Here is a 16115-nt window from a genome sequence, read left to right as displayed (position 1 = left end):
TCCCTCCCAGCCGACCGCGCCTCCTTAAGGGCGCCAAGATCCCCCTCCCTTAGGCCAACCCAGGTGTCCTGTTCTTCCCAGCCCCCAACACTCCCCCAGGGGGCCACGCCCCCTCCCCACCCAAGACCCAGAAGTCAGGCCTTCCAGCCCCAGTAGCTGTGAACAGCTACCCCTCCCTTCTTAAGCACTGGCAATTTAAAGTCAATGTCTTTGCACAATGGGATCAAGCACAGGGGGATCAAAAGCCCTCAGGGTCAGAGTTGTGCTGGGAGGAAGGTAGGAACACCCGACCCCCCAACCCAAACCCCTTCCTGGTGCCTACTGCTCCTCAAACCCCTGACCTGCCCCGGGGCAAAAAAGTCAGGCAGTCAGGAGGTAGGCAGGCCATTTTTGTTTCCTGAGTCATCCCAGCAGGTGCTTGGGATTCAACCCCTTTCCAGGTGAGAAATTTTAAACCCTCCCCACTATGACCCCCAAACCTAGGTTTCTCCACCACGTTTTATCTCTAATCCTCAGAATCGGGAGGCAGGAAGCAAGGAAGCCCAAGACGATCCCTGAGGCAGAGAGGTCAGTGATGTGGATGCTGGAGAAAAAGCCTGGATCCAGAACAGAGAGCCAGCAGGAAGGAGGTCTGGACACCTAGGTCCCAGGGGCTGTCTTGAAGGAACCCTGCTCCCCACTCTGCCCAACGCCCAGCCCAAGCCCCAGGCCTCAGGTAATCGGATTAAGCAGCCCGCCTTGGCTCTCAGCCCTTAGCAGGAACAGCTCCAGCTTTGAGCAGCCCTACCTAGCCCGCTTGTGACTCAGGGTATAGGAGTGGCCCAGCTTCCTCTACAGCAAACCTGGGGGAGGGGAGAGGCAGCAAGGCACGAGCCACTCTCCTCTAGACCAGGAGGGTACCTGGGCCTGGGGAATTTAGGAATGTCAGAAATTCCCAGAAGTAGACCATCTTTGGAATGCTAGAGAAGCCAGGTGTGAAGATACAGGAAACAAGGGCCAGGGGCCAGGGCAGGTCAGTCCAGCAGAAACAGATGGATCAAACTTGGCACAAGGAAGGTGCAGGAACCAGAGAGCCATTTGGATTTTTTTATTCTCTTTTTAAATACTGTACAGTGAAAAATAAATACGCCTTCTCATCCACCAGACAAGGTTGGTCCCCCCTCCCCCAGGGGACCTTGTCACCCCCCTTCATACACACCCCTGGTTCTATTCCAAAACCTTCCCCATGCCTCCCACCCACTTATACCCTTACTATCCCCGTCTTCCACAGTGATGAGGCCCCAGAAATGGGGGGTACAGGACGGGAGGAGGGATAGCAGGGGAGCCCCCCTGAACTGTCAAATCTGGGTGGGTCAAGGAGCACCCCACACCAACAGGCGGAGAATGGGGGTGTTCAGAGAGAGATTGGGGCATTAGAGGATAAAGGCACATCCAGTCTGATGGGGAAGGAGAGAGGCTCCCCTCACCCTGGGGGTAGGGTGGACAAGAGGGAGGGGGGTATGACCCTGTTACACACCCCTCCACTAGCTCCTGGAGGCTGGGGGGGGGACCCAAGCTGCTGTGCCACCCCCCTCCCCCCTAGATAAGAGCAGCTCCAGCGCAGGTCAGTCGGGCCTGTGAGGGCCACGGTGTTGGGCAGCAAGCGAGATGGAGAAGGGAGGGATGCGGGCCGGAGGGTTTATGAAACCCCATTCACCAAACTACCCAACTCCAGGGGGGCGGAGAGCTCCCCATTCTCTGAGGGGCCCTTAGGAAGCTTGCTGACAGAGTCACCCTGAGCAGGGAATGGGAAAGAAAATGGAGAGGAAGGGAAGAAAAAGGTCAGTAGAAATTCAGTTAATACCATTCCCTATCATCTAAGTGCTCTAGGCATCTGGTGACCCAGGGGTTGGTCCCCTGTAGTCACTTTTACTGGGATCCAGAAAATATGCACCAAATTGCCTTTTCTCTTCTATCCAAACTTTTCACTATTATAAATGCAGTCCATCTAAACTCCATCAGACATGCCTTCTCTGCAACTTAATAAAAGATTTCTTTGGGAGTTTTGTTGTGCCCCCTACCCCAGGACAGCAAAGGAGGTGGGGTAAACTATATTTTGCTTGCCTACCTTCTGTCCTGAAAGAGAATCCTCTGAAGGTTTAGTGCGTTCCAGGGGTGGCCGCTGGCGGCTCTGAGACTTTGCTCGGGAGATATAGTCAGCCACAGTCACTGGGGAAGGCAGAGGACCAAAAGTTTCAGAAGGAACCCAGATAGCCAACCCCTAGACACCCACTGAACCCCAATTCCTAGTTTTCACAGGGTAGGAGGCATCCTGTTCTCTGAGGAAGTCTGCTGACATGCACTGTTAGCTGACCTGGCTGACGGTCTCCACTGACAGAACCATCAGTCCGGTTACCACGGTTACGGCGGCGACGGCTCCGATTCCGACGCTGGGGTCTTGCCTCATCTTCTGTGGGGCAGGGAAAAGTGAGAGCTGTGCATCAATCTCCCATCCCTCAATTCTTGCCCAGTTCTAATTTTTCAGACCCAGGTACATCCCTTACCCAGGCCATTCTCTGTCATGCTGGGCCCATCAGATTCCAGGCCTCCATCCATGACAGTCCTGTCTTCATCAGTGCGACGACGGCGGGAGCGACGACGCCTGGCACTTGCTGGGGGAGGTTCCCCAGGCTCTGAATCAACCGGGGGCTCTGGTTCAGATGTGTCCAGTAGGCTGTAGGGATTACTGTCTGGGTCCTTCAGCACTGGTTAGAGGAAGAAGAGTTGGGAGTCATTTGTCCATCATCTTTCCTTTTTGCCCACACACATGAACACAGCTCTCTGCTTCTGGTACCTGAGCTAATCGATGAAGAGTTGTATCTCGAGGTGGGCCGGGGGGCAGGTGGGGGTCCCCTACCCCGGCCCCCAACGGGCCGCCTCCGGCTTTCTTCCCCCCGAGTCGGGGGATCCCGGTCACCAGGCCCAGCTCGGTTGGCCTCCTCCCTCTTCTCTGACTCAGTCTCAGAAGCTGTGGATAGGTCTGAGCTGGGGCCTGAAGAACACAGTAGGGTTCAAATAGGATTACTCACCCTACCCCAGGATCCATCCCAGCCCCCAAGCTCAGACTCTCCCACTCACTCCTAAGTCCCCCTAACAATCGCTTCTTCATCTTCTCCATCACCCTTTCCTCAAGCTTCTACCCAGACCTCTGCCTCCCACACACCCCTCCACTGCTTGTCTCCCTCTCCCACAGCTGTCTCACCATAGGCAGGACCACCTGTCCTCCGGCCCCGGCCCCGGCCCCCATAGCTGCCCCCATAGGTTCGTGTGGTGTGGAGGGAGGAGGAGGAGCTCTCATCAGTGGTATATCCAGCCTTGTCACTGCCACCGCTGCCCCGCCCACTCCCAGGAGGGCGAAAGCCCAGCCCAATCTGCCGAAGCTGTTCATCAATTTGCAGCCTCTCCAGGCGGAGCTGCTCCACCTCCTGGTTGGGTAGAAGATGGAGAAAAACAAGGAAGGAGGAATAAGTATAAGATCAATGAACAGCCTCTTTTCATGCTTCTCTGCCCTGACTGTCCCTATGGATTAACTCTCAGGAATGCAAGGCTTAAAACAGGGAAAATCCGGGTTCCAACTCCACAGCCCCAATTTTCCACCTAATGGTTTTTATCCTACGCAGAGACACTGAGAAGCACCACTTTTAACTTTATCCAACAGCATCCTCAGTTCCCTTGTACATGTGGATTCTTCCCCTCCCAGGCTCTGGCTGGGGTACCTGCAGGTAGGAGAGGTGATATTCCAGCAGAGCCTGAGCATTGCTGATGTTCTCTCGGGTGCCAACAAATATGAAGGGAACCATTCCCTGGAGAGCAGAGGAAAGGACAGATGGATCAGAAACAGTCTCGAAGTATTAGGTCCACCCAGTCTCCTACAGAAGCCCACCCAAATGGGATCTTTCTGAACTCTACATCTACTAGGAAAAACCAAAGTTCCAATGCCCCAATCCCTAGAAATCCCAGCCCTCAAGAGAATGGCTTGGAGAATATCCCATCTACTTCTGGAAACCAATTAGGTGTAGTTGACCCATACCTCCTCCCTGGGGTTCTTCTTGTCATTATCACCTTCTACTCGGACCCTCACCACACCAGATTTATCCACAATCTCCTGGATCACTTTCCCGTTCTTTCCAATCACTTTGCCTGAATGGGTAAAAGAGGAATTAGGCCCCTCCTTTTTTGTAAAAGGAAAGAGAGAAGAGTAAAAACAGACAAGATAAACAGTCTTCCAGCTTCTATATAAGGATTCTGTTTAATGATTCTCCCGCTTCTAGGCTTCTGGTGTGTTTTCACAAGACAAAATACCACAATCCCTAGAAATCTGTTCTCCCATTTTTGTCACTCCTACCACAGACTGTTTGCTCTGTCCTTATGAAATGGAAATTCACAGGGAGGTGCCATGCCAGAATCACTTTAGAGCATCTCACATCTGGCCCCCAACTCTATTCCCTTCTATACATACACATTCCCAACTCACCAACCAGGTTCCTGGGCACTTGCACGGAGTCCTCAGAAAACTCAAGGTAGCTCCGGGCCTGTCGGCATGCCTCGGGAGTCTAAGAGAAGAGGAGTGGGGAGTCATTAATAAAACAGAGGACCTGGATCTCAAAACAGTGATCTTCCTGCCACTCTCTGTCTTTGGGAAAATGTGCTGCCACCAAAGTCAGGGCGGCAGGTCAACGTGACAGGTTTCCTTTCTATTTCACACTCGTTTCTCACTATCCCCTCAGGGACCTAGACAACAGGTATCTTTTGCTGACCTCCCCGTAGATGCGGAAAGTGCAGGTCTCTTCACCCAATTCAATGGCAGTCACCCCAGGTACTTTTCGGGCCTGCTGGATGTTGGCACCATGAGTCCCAATTGCTAGTCCCATCAGGTCCTCTCGTACAGTGAACTCCTCTTGGAAAGCTGCCGCCAGCTGCTTACTTGTCTGAAAGAAAAAAAGGCACTGGACCATAGGAGTCATGTTCTAAAATTTCAGAACACCTGTCCCAGGTACTTGATGCTTTGCATAACTTCAATAAGAAAGGACTGTGTGAAAGAAAGCCAGAACTACCTGGGAGTCCGCCAATCATTAGAACCTGTGTGGAGAATTCAGGAAATTTTCATTTTACTCCTACCTTCCAAATACCAATGGCTTGGTGGGGAGGGGAGGTAATGACAGCAGAGTTTGGGTTGGGCACCATCGAAGTTCTGGATTTGGCTCTAATACTAGCTGGTTGTGTGATCTGTGCCTCTGTTCTGTCATCTGCTAAATGATTACACCTGACCTATCCGAGACCAACAAGAGGACTAAATAAGGTTGGTGTGAAAGGACTTTTCGCAAGGTAAGGGCAAATGTAAGGTACCATTTACCTTAACCAAACCAATATCAACTCCCAAAATAAAACTTCAAAAGTTGAGTACAAAGCAAGAGGTTAAGAAAAGCATAAAAAGAGGTTATGGTACACCATGCTACCACTTCGTTTCTCAACCAGTCCTTAGAGGGATACCTGAGTACAAGAGCAGGAAAGGGAAAGGTTCTGGCAGCGCCCTGAGTAGCATCCCTGGAGAAGTAAAGATTACCATGGTCCAGAATTTGCACAGGCTCCCGAAAAGATCAGTTCACTTGATAAAAAGGAAATGGATGTTCAAATACACACATACCCATACTCATTTAGGATGGTATAATTCCTAAGGGAATCTAACCATCATAAGATGTCAGAACTCAAAAAGACCTTGTAGAAACACTCTCGTTCAACTACCTCATTGTCACAGATGAAGAAGAAAAAGCTCATTGAAATCAAATTATTTGCCAAAGGTCAATTATTTGACAAAACAAGACTTAGGACTGATTCCAAGTCCAGTGGTCTTTCCAGAGCACAAATGGTTCTTTCTCAGTCATATCCCACAAAGCGGTTTGGTTCTCAGAGGTAATTTGGGGGCAGCCAATGGAGGTAAGAGCCACACCCTCTTTCACTTTTAGACAGACCTGTTCTGATTGATGTTTTATGCATTGTGCTTTCAAGTAGAATTTCACTTGATCAAAGGGTCCCCTAGCTTAAACAAACAAACAAACAAAAAAACCCCCAAAACAAACAAACAAAAAGCTTGTACTAAAACATGATGGAGCTCTGCCATCTGGAGGAGTCTGAGATAAAATAGCAGACCAGGTTTAATGGCCCAGAAAGACCTTAATCTCTGTTCTGTAAACACAAGGGCATGGGTGGAGTGCGGGGTGGGAGGGAAGGAGGACAACAATACCATTCAACAGTAAAGAGTGGAGCCAAAACTTACCTCGAGGTGCTTGGTAGCTTCTTCATTGCGGGACATGAGTAGCAGTTTGGTGCGCAGGCTTCGGAAATGCATATCACCCAGCAGGGATGCTCGCTTCACAGGGGCTTCTGTGGTTGACTGCAAAGAAAGCAATGGAAGAGTCATTAAAACTGACTGATTACATTTTGGAGGAGAGCCAGGGACTAGGAATCAGGATGCCTGAGTCTCTGGAAAAGGGTGGGAGTTAAGAAACAAAGTTGAGGAAGAGGAAAATCTTCCTACTATCTGGGTGTTTGAGGGAAGTGATTTTAAGTAGCAAGCACAGGTGGGAACCACACTGTCTGTTTTTGAGAGTCCAAATATGCAGGGATGGCCAGGTCCAGACTGCAATACGATGGTCAGGTTGAAAAAAATTAAGGTCCTACGTGAGAAAGATTAAGGAAAAGTAGGGCTAACCTTGGTCCACAAGGGTCAGGAGCAAGTCCCCTCTGACAAATAAATATAAACACATTTTAGCTCTTCCCTTCTTGCAAAGGAGTTAAAACGGTACAAGAGCTTAGGTGAAATTCAGACAGAATAAACTCACCAGAATAAAGAGCTCACTATTTGTGATGTTGAGAAAGATGCAGTTCGCTCCCAATGCTTTCTTGAACTCCTTATGGACGTTTTCATTGGAGCAGCTGAAGAGAAAGAGAACAGTGGCTCAGATGGCAGAGTGTAGAGTACAGCTGAAGGTTCAGGGGAGAGAGAGAGAGGGACTGAGAAAAATAAGGACTGCAGTAAAAAACACAGGGATGAGGAAACAGAGGAACTGGGAGCAAAAAGGGACTCTACAGGGCCTAGGGAACACAGAACACCGAAACTGGGAGCAGGGCCTGGGACAAACAAGGGCAGAGACAATGACTGTAAAGAGGGCCCCCCACTCCCGACATCCCAAACACTCACGCCTCTCTTAGATCCTCAGGCACAGCCATGGTAACCTTGAAGAAGCTGCCTTTGGTTGCAAGGGGATTGGGATTAACTGGCCGAAGCCGTTCCAGGGTGACAATCTCATTGTAAGTGGCATCACAGGCAGCATATTCAATGACATAGAACTGCAAGAAGGAAAGAAAGGAGAAGCTGTGGATGACCTGAGTTTCTATCTCCCACCCTTCTCTGACTAAAATATGTGTTTCAGCAGTTCTCCAAAGGCTGTGACAATCACTCACATCTCCCTTCATCATCCGCACCCGGGCCAGCCACCAGCCACAAGGTTCTTGCTCATTGGCTCGAGAATAAACCTGAATAGAAGTTGAAAATAAAAGAGATACTGAGGACCATCTAAAAACATCAAGAATGGAATGAACATTAAGACACTTGGAAGGCATCCTAACCTAAGATAAAGGAAACTAGAGGAAGAAGCTGCTAATTAAAATCCGAGTACAATGGATTTTAGATGCTGTTAACATAAATGGAAGCAAAGTGAATCCCCCAAAACCGGGAAGCTCCCTGAGAGCTTGACTGATCACAACAGCGAAGGACAGAAAACTGTTGCATTTCATCTTCCGCAGGCTGCCTAACTGGATGGGGGGAGGAGAGTGAACCAATCCGTGAGGAGCCCAGGATTCTGGTATCAGGGTAAGGGAGATGCAAAATCCTGGGAAAAGTGACATTTAGAAAAGGTGGACTCCAAGGCCCTTACCTCCACTTCATCCCCTTCTGTGATCTCCTTATTATAGTCAGCTGGAGGTGGTAGCCGGACATCCCCAAAAGGAATCTGTCTCTCACTCTGCCAGCTGCAAGAAAAACAGTGATATGAAAGCTATTCAGGCTAATGTGGTTGCCTGTTTCTTCAGGAAGAGAGTACTTCCCCTACTGGGCATTTTCCACCTTCCCTGGTGATTCGAAGCTAAACTCCAGGCCCTACTCCATAGTGGTGTCTTCCATCTCTTGCTAGAATCTAAATATTGAGTCAAATGCCCCCCATTCTCACCATTTCCTCTCCTGGGATCCATATAAGTTGCCCACCCAAACCCTTGGCTCTCCCCCACCTATTACATGCCTCATGGGACTCAGCCGCCCCCTCTTCTCCACTCTCCTTCTAGGACCCAGTATGCTGGATTCTCTATTCCCAAGGTCTTACTTGTTTTCAAAGAAGATGGTGACAGAGTCTTCATGGACATCCTTCACAAAGCCCTACAATGGATTTTAGAACAAAATAAAAAAAGAAAGAAAATGACAATTCACCACCACTTCAGCCATCAAGGGAACAGACACTTTTGGAGCACCTTAGAGTTTTTTTGTTTGTTTTTCTTTTTTTTGGCTGTGCCTTGAGGCTTATGGGATCTCAGTTCCCATACCAGGGATTGAAGCTGGGGCCACAGCAGTGAAAGCCCAGAGTTCTAACCACTAGGCCACCAGGAAACTCCTTTTTTTTTCTTTTCTTAAACTAGAATTTTAGACGAGGACCTAAACAATCTAAAAACAGGGCCAGAAAAAGCTGTATTGGGGAAAGAATACAAATGTTGAGGTAGCAAGAAAGGAAATAATACTGGCATGGAAAGAGATGTTGCAAAATCCAGACATAAGATGAGACAGAAATTAGGTAGAAGGGAGAAACGTCACCTGCAACAGAACAGCCTGGAAACTAGTGGTCTCCTATGGCTCCCACAGGGGCCTCTCTATCTGTCTGCCTCCTGCTGTGTCGAGCAGCTTGCCAGAGTTCAATTAAAATACCAACAACATTCAGCAAAGCTAAGAATATCCCATGAGACAGTGTGAGGCTGTCCTGGAACACCTAGAGGACATCAGCATCTGCCAAGAGAGAGAGGGTCTAGCTCCTAATACAGCAAGAGACCTGAACAAACTCAGTGCCTGGATGCCTGGTTGTAAGAAAATAATCAGAATACTGCAGAAGTTCAAAACAAACACAATTTACAGAAGGAAAAATGAGGATTTAAAAGATGTGAGGGAATTCCCTGGCGGTCCAGTGGTTAGGACTTTCACTGCTGTGGGCCAGGGTTCAATCCCTGGTTGGTAACTATGATCCTGCAAGCTGTACAGTGCGGCCAAATAAGTAGGTAAATAAAAGATGTGAGATTTCTAAATGCTATACTAGGACACTGCGAAGAATTTGAAAAGGGTAATAAAATTTGTAGGAGACCCCAAATTTGCGATCATGACAAGGGAGAGGAACAGGAATGAATGAATAGCTGGAATAGCTGGTCTACCTCCTATTTTCCCTCTCTATTTTTGGCCAAGGCAGTGAAAGCGCTGAGTCCTAACTGCCAGGGAATTCCCTACCCTCTCGTCTCTATGTGTTCACTGAGAAAGCCAAAGCTATGCATTCAATCCTATGTTCCCAATTTTCCTACCTTCTCTATTTTTCACATACTCAAAATCAGGGATTGCTAATTTTGATAAAGTTCAATTTTTCAACTTGTTCTTTTGTAACTGAGCTTTTGGTTTCACATCTAAGAAATCTTTACCTAATCCAAGGCCCCAGAGGTTTCCTCCCATGTCCTTGTCTAGAATTTTAGTTTTTATTTTACATTTAGGTCTATGACCCATTTTGAGTTAAATTTTGTATATGGTGCCAGATGTGATCAAAGTTCATTTTTAACCTATGAATATGCAGTTCTTTGAGCACCACTTGTTGAAAGACTATCCTTTCTCTACTGAATTGCCTCTTCATTTCTGTCAAAAATCAGAAAATGCAAACTAATGTATAATGACAAAAACCATGTTGGCGGTTGGTGGAAGACTTTAGACAGTGATAGAAATTGTGGTAATGGTTTGTTTTATACGTATGTCAAAACTTAACAAACTGTATGCTTTAAATACATGTACTTCATTGATGTCAATTGTGCCTCATTAAAGCTTTTAAAAAAATTAGGGGTTTCAAAGAGCTAATATAACTATTCCTGAGCTCTGCAGGTAGGAAAAAAAATATCAGCTTAGGAGAGAAAACACCAAAAATGCACGCTTGTGTCACTCCCACCTCAGAGAACTGGTCAATCATAAACATTTAATACACTGCTGTTTCCTTAAATCTAAACCTAAAATTTCACTCTTGATACCAGCCATCTTTCTCTTCTTTCAGGAAAAGATCTTGTCATGGAGTCTTACTACTTAGAGCCTTACTACTGCCCAAGGCATTAGTACTCCTGGTACTGGCTAGCCTCTTACCCAAGCTGTAGCTTTCTCTGCCATTCCCTTCCATGGAAATGTTTTTTCCACTCTTCATTCACCTCCATCAATACCCATTCCTACTCTTCTCCACTCACATCTTCTCAAGCACTTTAACTTCTATTTGCCCAAGTCTATCTCTTCCCTTTTGGGTTCTTCCCTTAACTCCTTTTTTTCCCCCCTTCTTTCTTAGCTCCTTTTTAAGCATCCTCCTCCCACAACCACTATTGTATCTCTTCCCTCTTTTCTTCCTTTATAAGGGTCTGTCTGGATTTCTCTAAACATTTCATCTAGCCTCTTCAGCTGACTTTATCCAATTCTTTATCCATAATGTCTATCTCTAAGCTTTAGAAATAGTTTATCAAGAAAGCTATTTTCAAAACATTTTAGGGATGAGATAAAACATAGTGGAAGAGATAGGAGAAGAGAATCACTTGCCTGCCTCTTTTGTGAGATCCCCACTCCTGGGTATACTCATTCACAAAGAATATGCCTAAAGCTCTAATCCAATTCTCCTCCAGCATGTCAGTGTTGGCACTCAGGCAGAGGTAGCAGTATTACCTTGGTTTTTCCAGCTACCATGATCCCAAGGCAGAAATGCAAAGCTCAGAATGGAGTTTTCCCTCACATTACTCAGCAGTTCAACTAAATGTCACTCATTTTTATGCTTCTAGGGTCTTTTTCCTTCAAAGACTCTCCAAAGCAAGCTTTCTCCTCAACTTCATATTTCAAGTCAGTCTCTGCCCCTTAATTCCACCCACATTACCCCAGTTTTTCCTCCAACGATACCAGTGGTAGAAAGTGAGCTCCTGGTTCTGCTCAGTCCGTGCTCACTGAGAAGATAAGGAGGAGAGGGCAAGAGCAGCTGAGTGAATCTCTAAAAGGCTACCTAGATACAAAGGATAACTCAATTCAATTCAATGGCCATGGCATATGGGGCTTTGGCTTACAGGGCCTAGGACTGACAGAGAAAGTGAGAGTTCTAGGTTTCTAAGTACTTCACCTTCCTCAAATTACAAGATACAAAATTAGTTCCCACCTTCAACCTATCTTCTAGTCTTGGGTTCTCAAAATAAAGGAGGGAGTTATAGAAGAAAATCAGGAAGGGTCTGGATAAAAATCACGTGTTGACAGTGAGGATGCCATATTCCTTAACAAAAGAATAGTAACTGGGATATCCAGGTAAGGTCTAAAAAGTTGGATGATTGTGCCCTGGAAGGTGAACAGATATTTCATTTGGGAGAGTATACCTTAAAGAATAAAATACCTTAAGTTCTGACAGAAAAGGAAGAGTTGATGGGATAGCTACAAGATAACTTGCATCCCAGATTTGACATTAGCAGTTCTATCCTGTAAGAAGATCAACAACAGTAAGGCCCAATTCTGAGAGGGATGAAAGGAACCTTCCCAAATTTATAGTTCTAGAAGCAATGTAAACACTCCTTGAACCACAATGAAGTCTGCTGAGTCATGAATATTAAATCAGCAGCAAGGTCAAATTGGGTGAGTATCTATATGGCACTGAAAGTTGAAGAAAGATTAATCTGAATTTAAGGATTTATTGTTGTTTTCAACTAAGGCATGGAGCAGAAAATGCTAAAGTGGCCAGAACACAAAATCCACATTTCCTGGCTTTCAGCTCAACTCCAAACTCCACTCTCCTTCAAAGCATCCTATCCCCAACTCACTCAATCAAGTCTATCACTGCCATAGCCCACAGGAGAAAAGAGAAAGATTCAGAGACAGATTTTCTGTTGGACTTATATGTGGAAAGGGAAACATGTCCCTTCCCAGCAGTCTCACACAGTAAATTTGAACTGAATACCAATCTTTCCCTGCTGTGCTTGACTCCCATGCTTCCTAGAACAAAAGCAAACATCACATCTTGATCTCAGACTCATTTTAAGAATCATTTTTCTTGGGGATGGGAAGGACCCAGATGAAGGACAAGATACTGTGGGAAATGAGACTAAAGTCTTATGAGGAAGGGTATTTCAACAAAGGTAATGCAAGTTTGGGGGAAAAGGATATGAGAGACAAATGTACGCTATCAGAATCAGAAAGGAATTAAGAGACTTTGCCAAAGAAAACAGAAATGCTATGGAGGCAGGCTAGAAAAAAAAAGTCCCATGAGTTAGAAAAGTATGCAGAAAAAAATGACAGAAGGGATCAGACAGGAGCTTCCTTCTTCCATCTCAGCTGGGTAAGGGAATAGGTAGTTTCTGGGGATTACACAGAAATAGTAGGAGAAAAAGCCAAAGACTTAAATTGAGAGGTTAAGATAGATGTGGGTACCCACAGGCACTGAAGAATATAAAGAAATCTGGTGAGGGAAGTAAGGCAGAAATGAACAGGCATTTAGAGTGGGTCAAAAATGACTACAGTGAACTTATCAATTGAAGCTGGGGCAGAAACCCACTCCAAGGGCAAATATGAGACCCTTTCCAGTTACAGCAAGATATGACTTCACAAAGAAGGAGTTGGAGAAAGTCATTTCCAAGGGCACCAAGGTGGAGAAGTCTATTATGGGAGGAAAGGCTTGAGGGGAAGTGAAGGAAAGGGGGCTCTTCTCTTCACAAGTAATGTTATGAGAAAAGAACTCTGCTCTTTTTCCTCAGTGTAAAATGAGAGACTAAGACAGGAATAAGGAAAGTCTCTGAAACAATTCCAGGCATAAAGTCCAAAGAAGTTCAAAATAACAACAGTAACATAGAGAAAAATTCCTGAGAGGCAAGAGGGGTCTCCCTCTGACTTAATCTAAATGGGAAAAAATGTCCTAAAAAATAAGATTCTGAACAGATTAAAAAGGTGGTAATAAAAGGAGTTCTTAAAACAAACAATCCCGGGCAATGGGGGAGCTGAAGTTAACAAGGATCTTCTAAAGACAGTCCCCTTCTCCTTTAAAAAAAGGGTATCGGATTCCCAACTTGGGTGAGTTGGCCAAAAGTCTTCTAGAAGTGGAAATTCTTAAGAAGATAAACAGAGGGAATCCTCCTGAGATCCCCTTTAAAGATTAGGGAAATGAAGCTTACACTCCTCAAGATGAAGAAACTATATGAATGATCTAAATGTATGAGGTCAAAGTGAGATGACAAATACGAAACCGTTCCTGGGTAGAAGAGTAGACAGCTAGTCTTGGAATAAAGGGGTGGGGTGAGAGACTTGCGAAAAGATGCCACCTTATGGCTACGAGGCAACTTGACTGGTACAACCCAGAGTTCCTGAGGTCAAAGATACTAAATGTCATAAACAGATTCTGACCGTTTCTCCTTGGGGTGGGAACAGAAATATAAGATGAAAGTGGGGTGAGTCTTCCAGAGCCAGTAGGCAAAGGCCTTTCGGAGGAAGATGAAAGGATCTAATATGGGACGGCCTTCCCAAGGGGGTAATAGGGGAGAATAAAGAGAACTCTCCATGTGCTTGGACTGTGGGGAAGACGTGATTAAGATCCAAGGTATGCCTTCTACTAGGAGACAGGAAAAGTCAATGAGACTCTGGGTAAATGGGGTCTCTTCTGGGGGGTTGGGGGTGGGGGGGGGCTCTGATCCAAGCACAATAATGCTCTGATGTTCATTCCGGGAGATGCGGGTAAAAGCAGGTGTAACAGGGGGGCCAAAAATAAGAGGAAGGGGTTAACTTCCAGACGTCTCCCCCCCGGGAGGGCGGCGGGTTGGAGCGTGGGTCTCAGGTTCTAAGGGTCAGGGCTTAGCTCCCGAACCTCGATCCCGCCCCACTCTTCCCTGCTCTGGCTGGAGGGAGGGGGCTGAAGACCGCGTCCCCGGCCGGCGCGCCGCCTCACCTTGTAGAAGGCCCCGTTGGAGCCGCGCACCTCGACGGGCAGTCCCGGCTCCACATCCCCCCCCGATGCCAGGCCGCCCATGGCGCCGCCACCGCCTCCGACTCCCCCGGCGGCGGCTGCAGCAGCGCTCTGAGTACGGGCCGGGCCAGGTCCCCGGCGTCTCCCCGGAGGAGGAGCCGGAGGGGGAGCCGCGGGGGGCGGGAGCCGGGCCGGCCCCACGGCGGCCCTGCCACAGCCAACGAGCAGGGGGCCGGGGCCGGGCCGCTCCCCGTCCGCCGCCGCCGCCTTGGTCTCCGCCACCGTGAGAGAAACGGCCGCCGCCGCCGCTGCCTTCGTCACCTCAGCTTCCGCCCGCCGCCGCCCCCGCTGCTGCCTCAGTCCCGGGACCCGCTGCTGCCGCTGCCGCTCCACGGCCTCCACCTCCCCCTGCCGCCGCCGCCGCCTACTGCGCAGGCGCACCGGGCACCCGCCCGCCGCGCGCGGGCCCCGAGGGCCACGGCGCAGGCGTCAAGGCTGGCGACCCAGCTCGCGCTGGCCAGCGCATCAGGGCTTCCACACTCGTCTTTACTCTCTCGCGCCCCCTCCTGGTCGCTTACTTGCGCCTGCGCAGAACCAGGCTGGTTCTCTTTCTTCGCCACCCCACCACTCCACCGCCCCCATCTCTTCCTTTCCCCGCCCCACAACACTGAGAAGTAACCAATCATAGGGAGGGAGGGGCCGAGCTCACTCAATCGGATTGGATTTCAGATGCTCCTGGTCAAACCGCACCCACTTCACCACTGTGCGCTCCGCCAGGCTTGGACATGTTAGGGATGGGCATGCGCCTGAATGATTGCTTGGTCACTTTCCTCACCTTTGTCTTTCTTGGTGCGCACGCTCCGAAGGCAAAAAAAAAAAAAAAGTCGAAAGGCGTAAAAGGGCCTGGTGCGCATGCGCTTGGCTTTACAGTCCGTAAGCTGGTATGGGCTGCTTAGAGCCCTTCTGTCTCTGCGCGGTGAGGTTTGAGTCACGTTCTTCCCTTGAGAAGATTCTAATCATGCATATAATGAAAGGTTAAAGAAAGATTTCAAGGCAGTACCGAAAGGCAAATGCAACTTAGCGCAAGACTTGATATCTAAATACGGAGAAAATTCAAAACAGGAAAAATTGTTACGGAAAAAGAATAGTAGAGGGGAAACAGGATTCGTAAGCTAAGAACTTTAGGTAGAAGCGAATAAAATAGCCAAGAAATTAGGATCGTGTGTTGTGCAGTTAATCATTTAGCAAATATTTATTTAGCCTTCATTGTGTTCCTATCACTGTGGTAGGTGGTAAGGATACAAAGATGTCCCCAAAACAAGGATTTTATAATATATTGGGGAAGGGGCAAACACATTTAAAAAAATAAGTGCATGGAGTTCATTTGAAGATGTGATAAAGATAAGGGCTAGGTATAGAGGGAATCCCAAAGAGACAAATAATGGTTAGTGATAGGGAAAGACCACTGCAGGGGAGGTGATGCAAATTGAGATCTGAGGGAATCCTCAAATCCTGCTGTTTGCAAGAGGAAAAGTGCAGTAAGAATATTCTTGAGAGAACAAGGAACACAACGGTGCAAAGGAATAGAAAGAACATGTCCTTTGGGGAACCACAACTAGTTCAAATAGCATTTGGCTTGAAGCAGGGAAGCTAGACTGTGAAGGACTTGCAAATTAGGTTAAGGAGAATGGCCTTCACTTTATCAATACTAGAGAGCCATTGAAAGATTTTAAGCAGTAATATAATGTGATAAGATTTATGTTTTACAACTGTGGAGAATAAAGGGAAAGGGCGTTCTGGAAGTCAGTGAGACCTGTGAGGAGCTGGCTGCAGGTGAGA

The 16115-nt window shown here is 47.6% G+C and overlaps 1 protein-coding gene across 2 annotated transcripts; it reads right to left on the bottom strand.

Annotated features, from left to right (window-relative positions):
• Positions 1–1072: 1072 nt before the first annotated feature.
• On the bottom strand, positions 1073–14699 carry FXR2 (FMR1 autosomal homolog 2). Of its 2 annotated transcripts, XM_057715548.1 has the most exons (17): positions 14259–14699; positions 8415–8467; positions 7974–8067; positions 7501–7572; positions 7238–7386; positions 6879–6972; positions 6314–6430; positions 4797–4967; positions 4514–4592; positions 4070–4179; positions 3756–3842; positions 3242–3464; positions 2834–3031; positions 2544–2744; positions 2354–2449; positions 2108–2208; positions 1073–1774 (listed from the first exon to the last, which is right to left on the bottom strand). In XM_057715548.1, the coding sequence occupies exons 1-17, from the start codon at positions 14337–14339 to the stop codon at positions 1679–1681; spliced, it is 2022 nt and encodes a 673-aa protein (XP_057571531.1). In that variant the 5' UTR covers positions 14340–14699; the 3' UTR covers positions 1073–1678. The 2 variants fall into 2 exon arrangements, with proteins under 2 accessions (XP_057571531.1, XP_057571532.1); XM_057715549.1 differs by lacking the exon at positions 2834–3031 and having other exon boundaries at positions 14259–14687.
• Between the last annotated feature and the right edge of the window lie 1416 nt (positions 14700–16115).

Source organism: Hippopotamus amphibius, chromosome 17, assembly GCF_030028045.1.
Source record: "Hippopotamus amphibius kiboko isolate mHipAmp2 chromosome 17, mHipAmp2.hap2, whole genome shotgun sequence".
Lineage (NCBI taxonomy): Eukaryota > Metazoa > Chordata > Mammalia > Artiodactyla > Hippopotamidae > Hippopotamus > Hippopotamus amphibius.
Note: the sequence above shows the minus strand (reverse complement) of the source record. Positions and strands in the feature narration are given on the sequence as shown.

Coding starts and splice junctions, on each gene's coding strand:
- FXR2 (XM_057715548.1), bottom strand. CDS start 14,339: ATGGGCGGCCTGGCATCGGGGGGGGATGTGGAGCCGGGACTGCCCGTC. Junction 4,968..6,313: donor AAGCTACCAAGCACCTCGAG/GTAAGTTTTGGC, acceptor TTTTTCTTTCAG/ACAAGTAAGCAGCTGGCGGC. Junction 3,032..3,241: donor GACAGGTGGTCCTGCCTATG/GTGAGACAGCTG, acceptor TGTGTTCTTCAG/GCCCCAGCTCAGACCTATCC.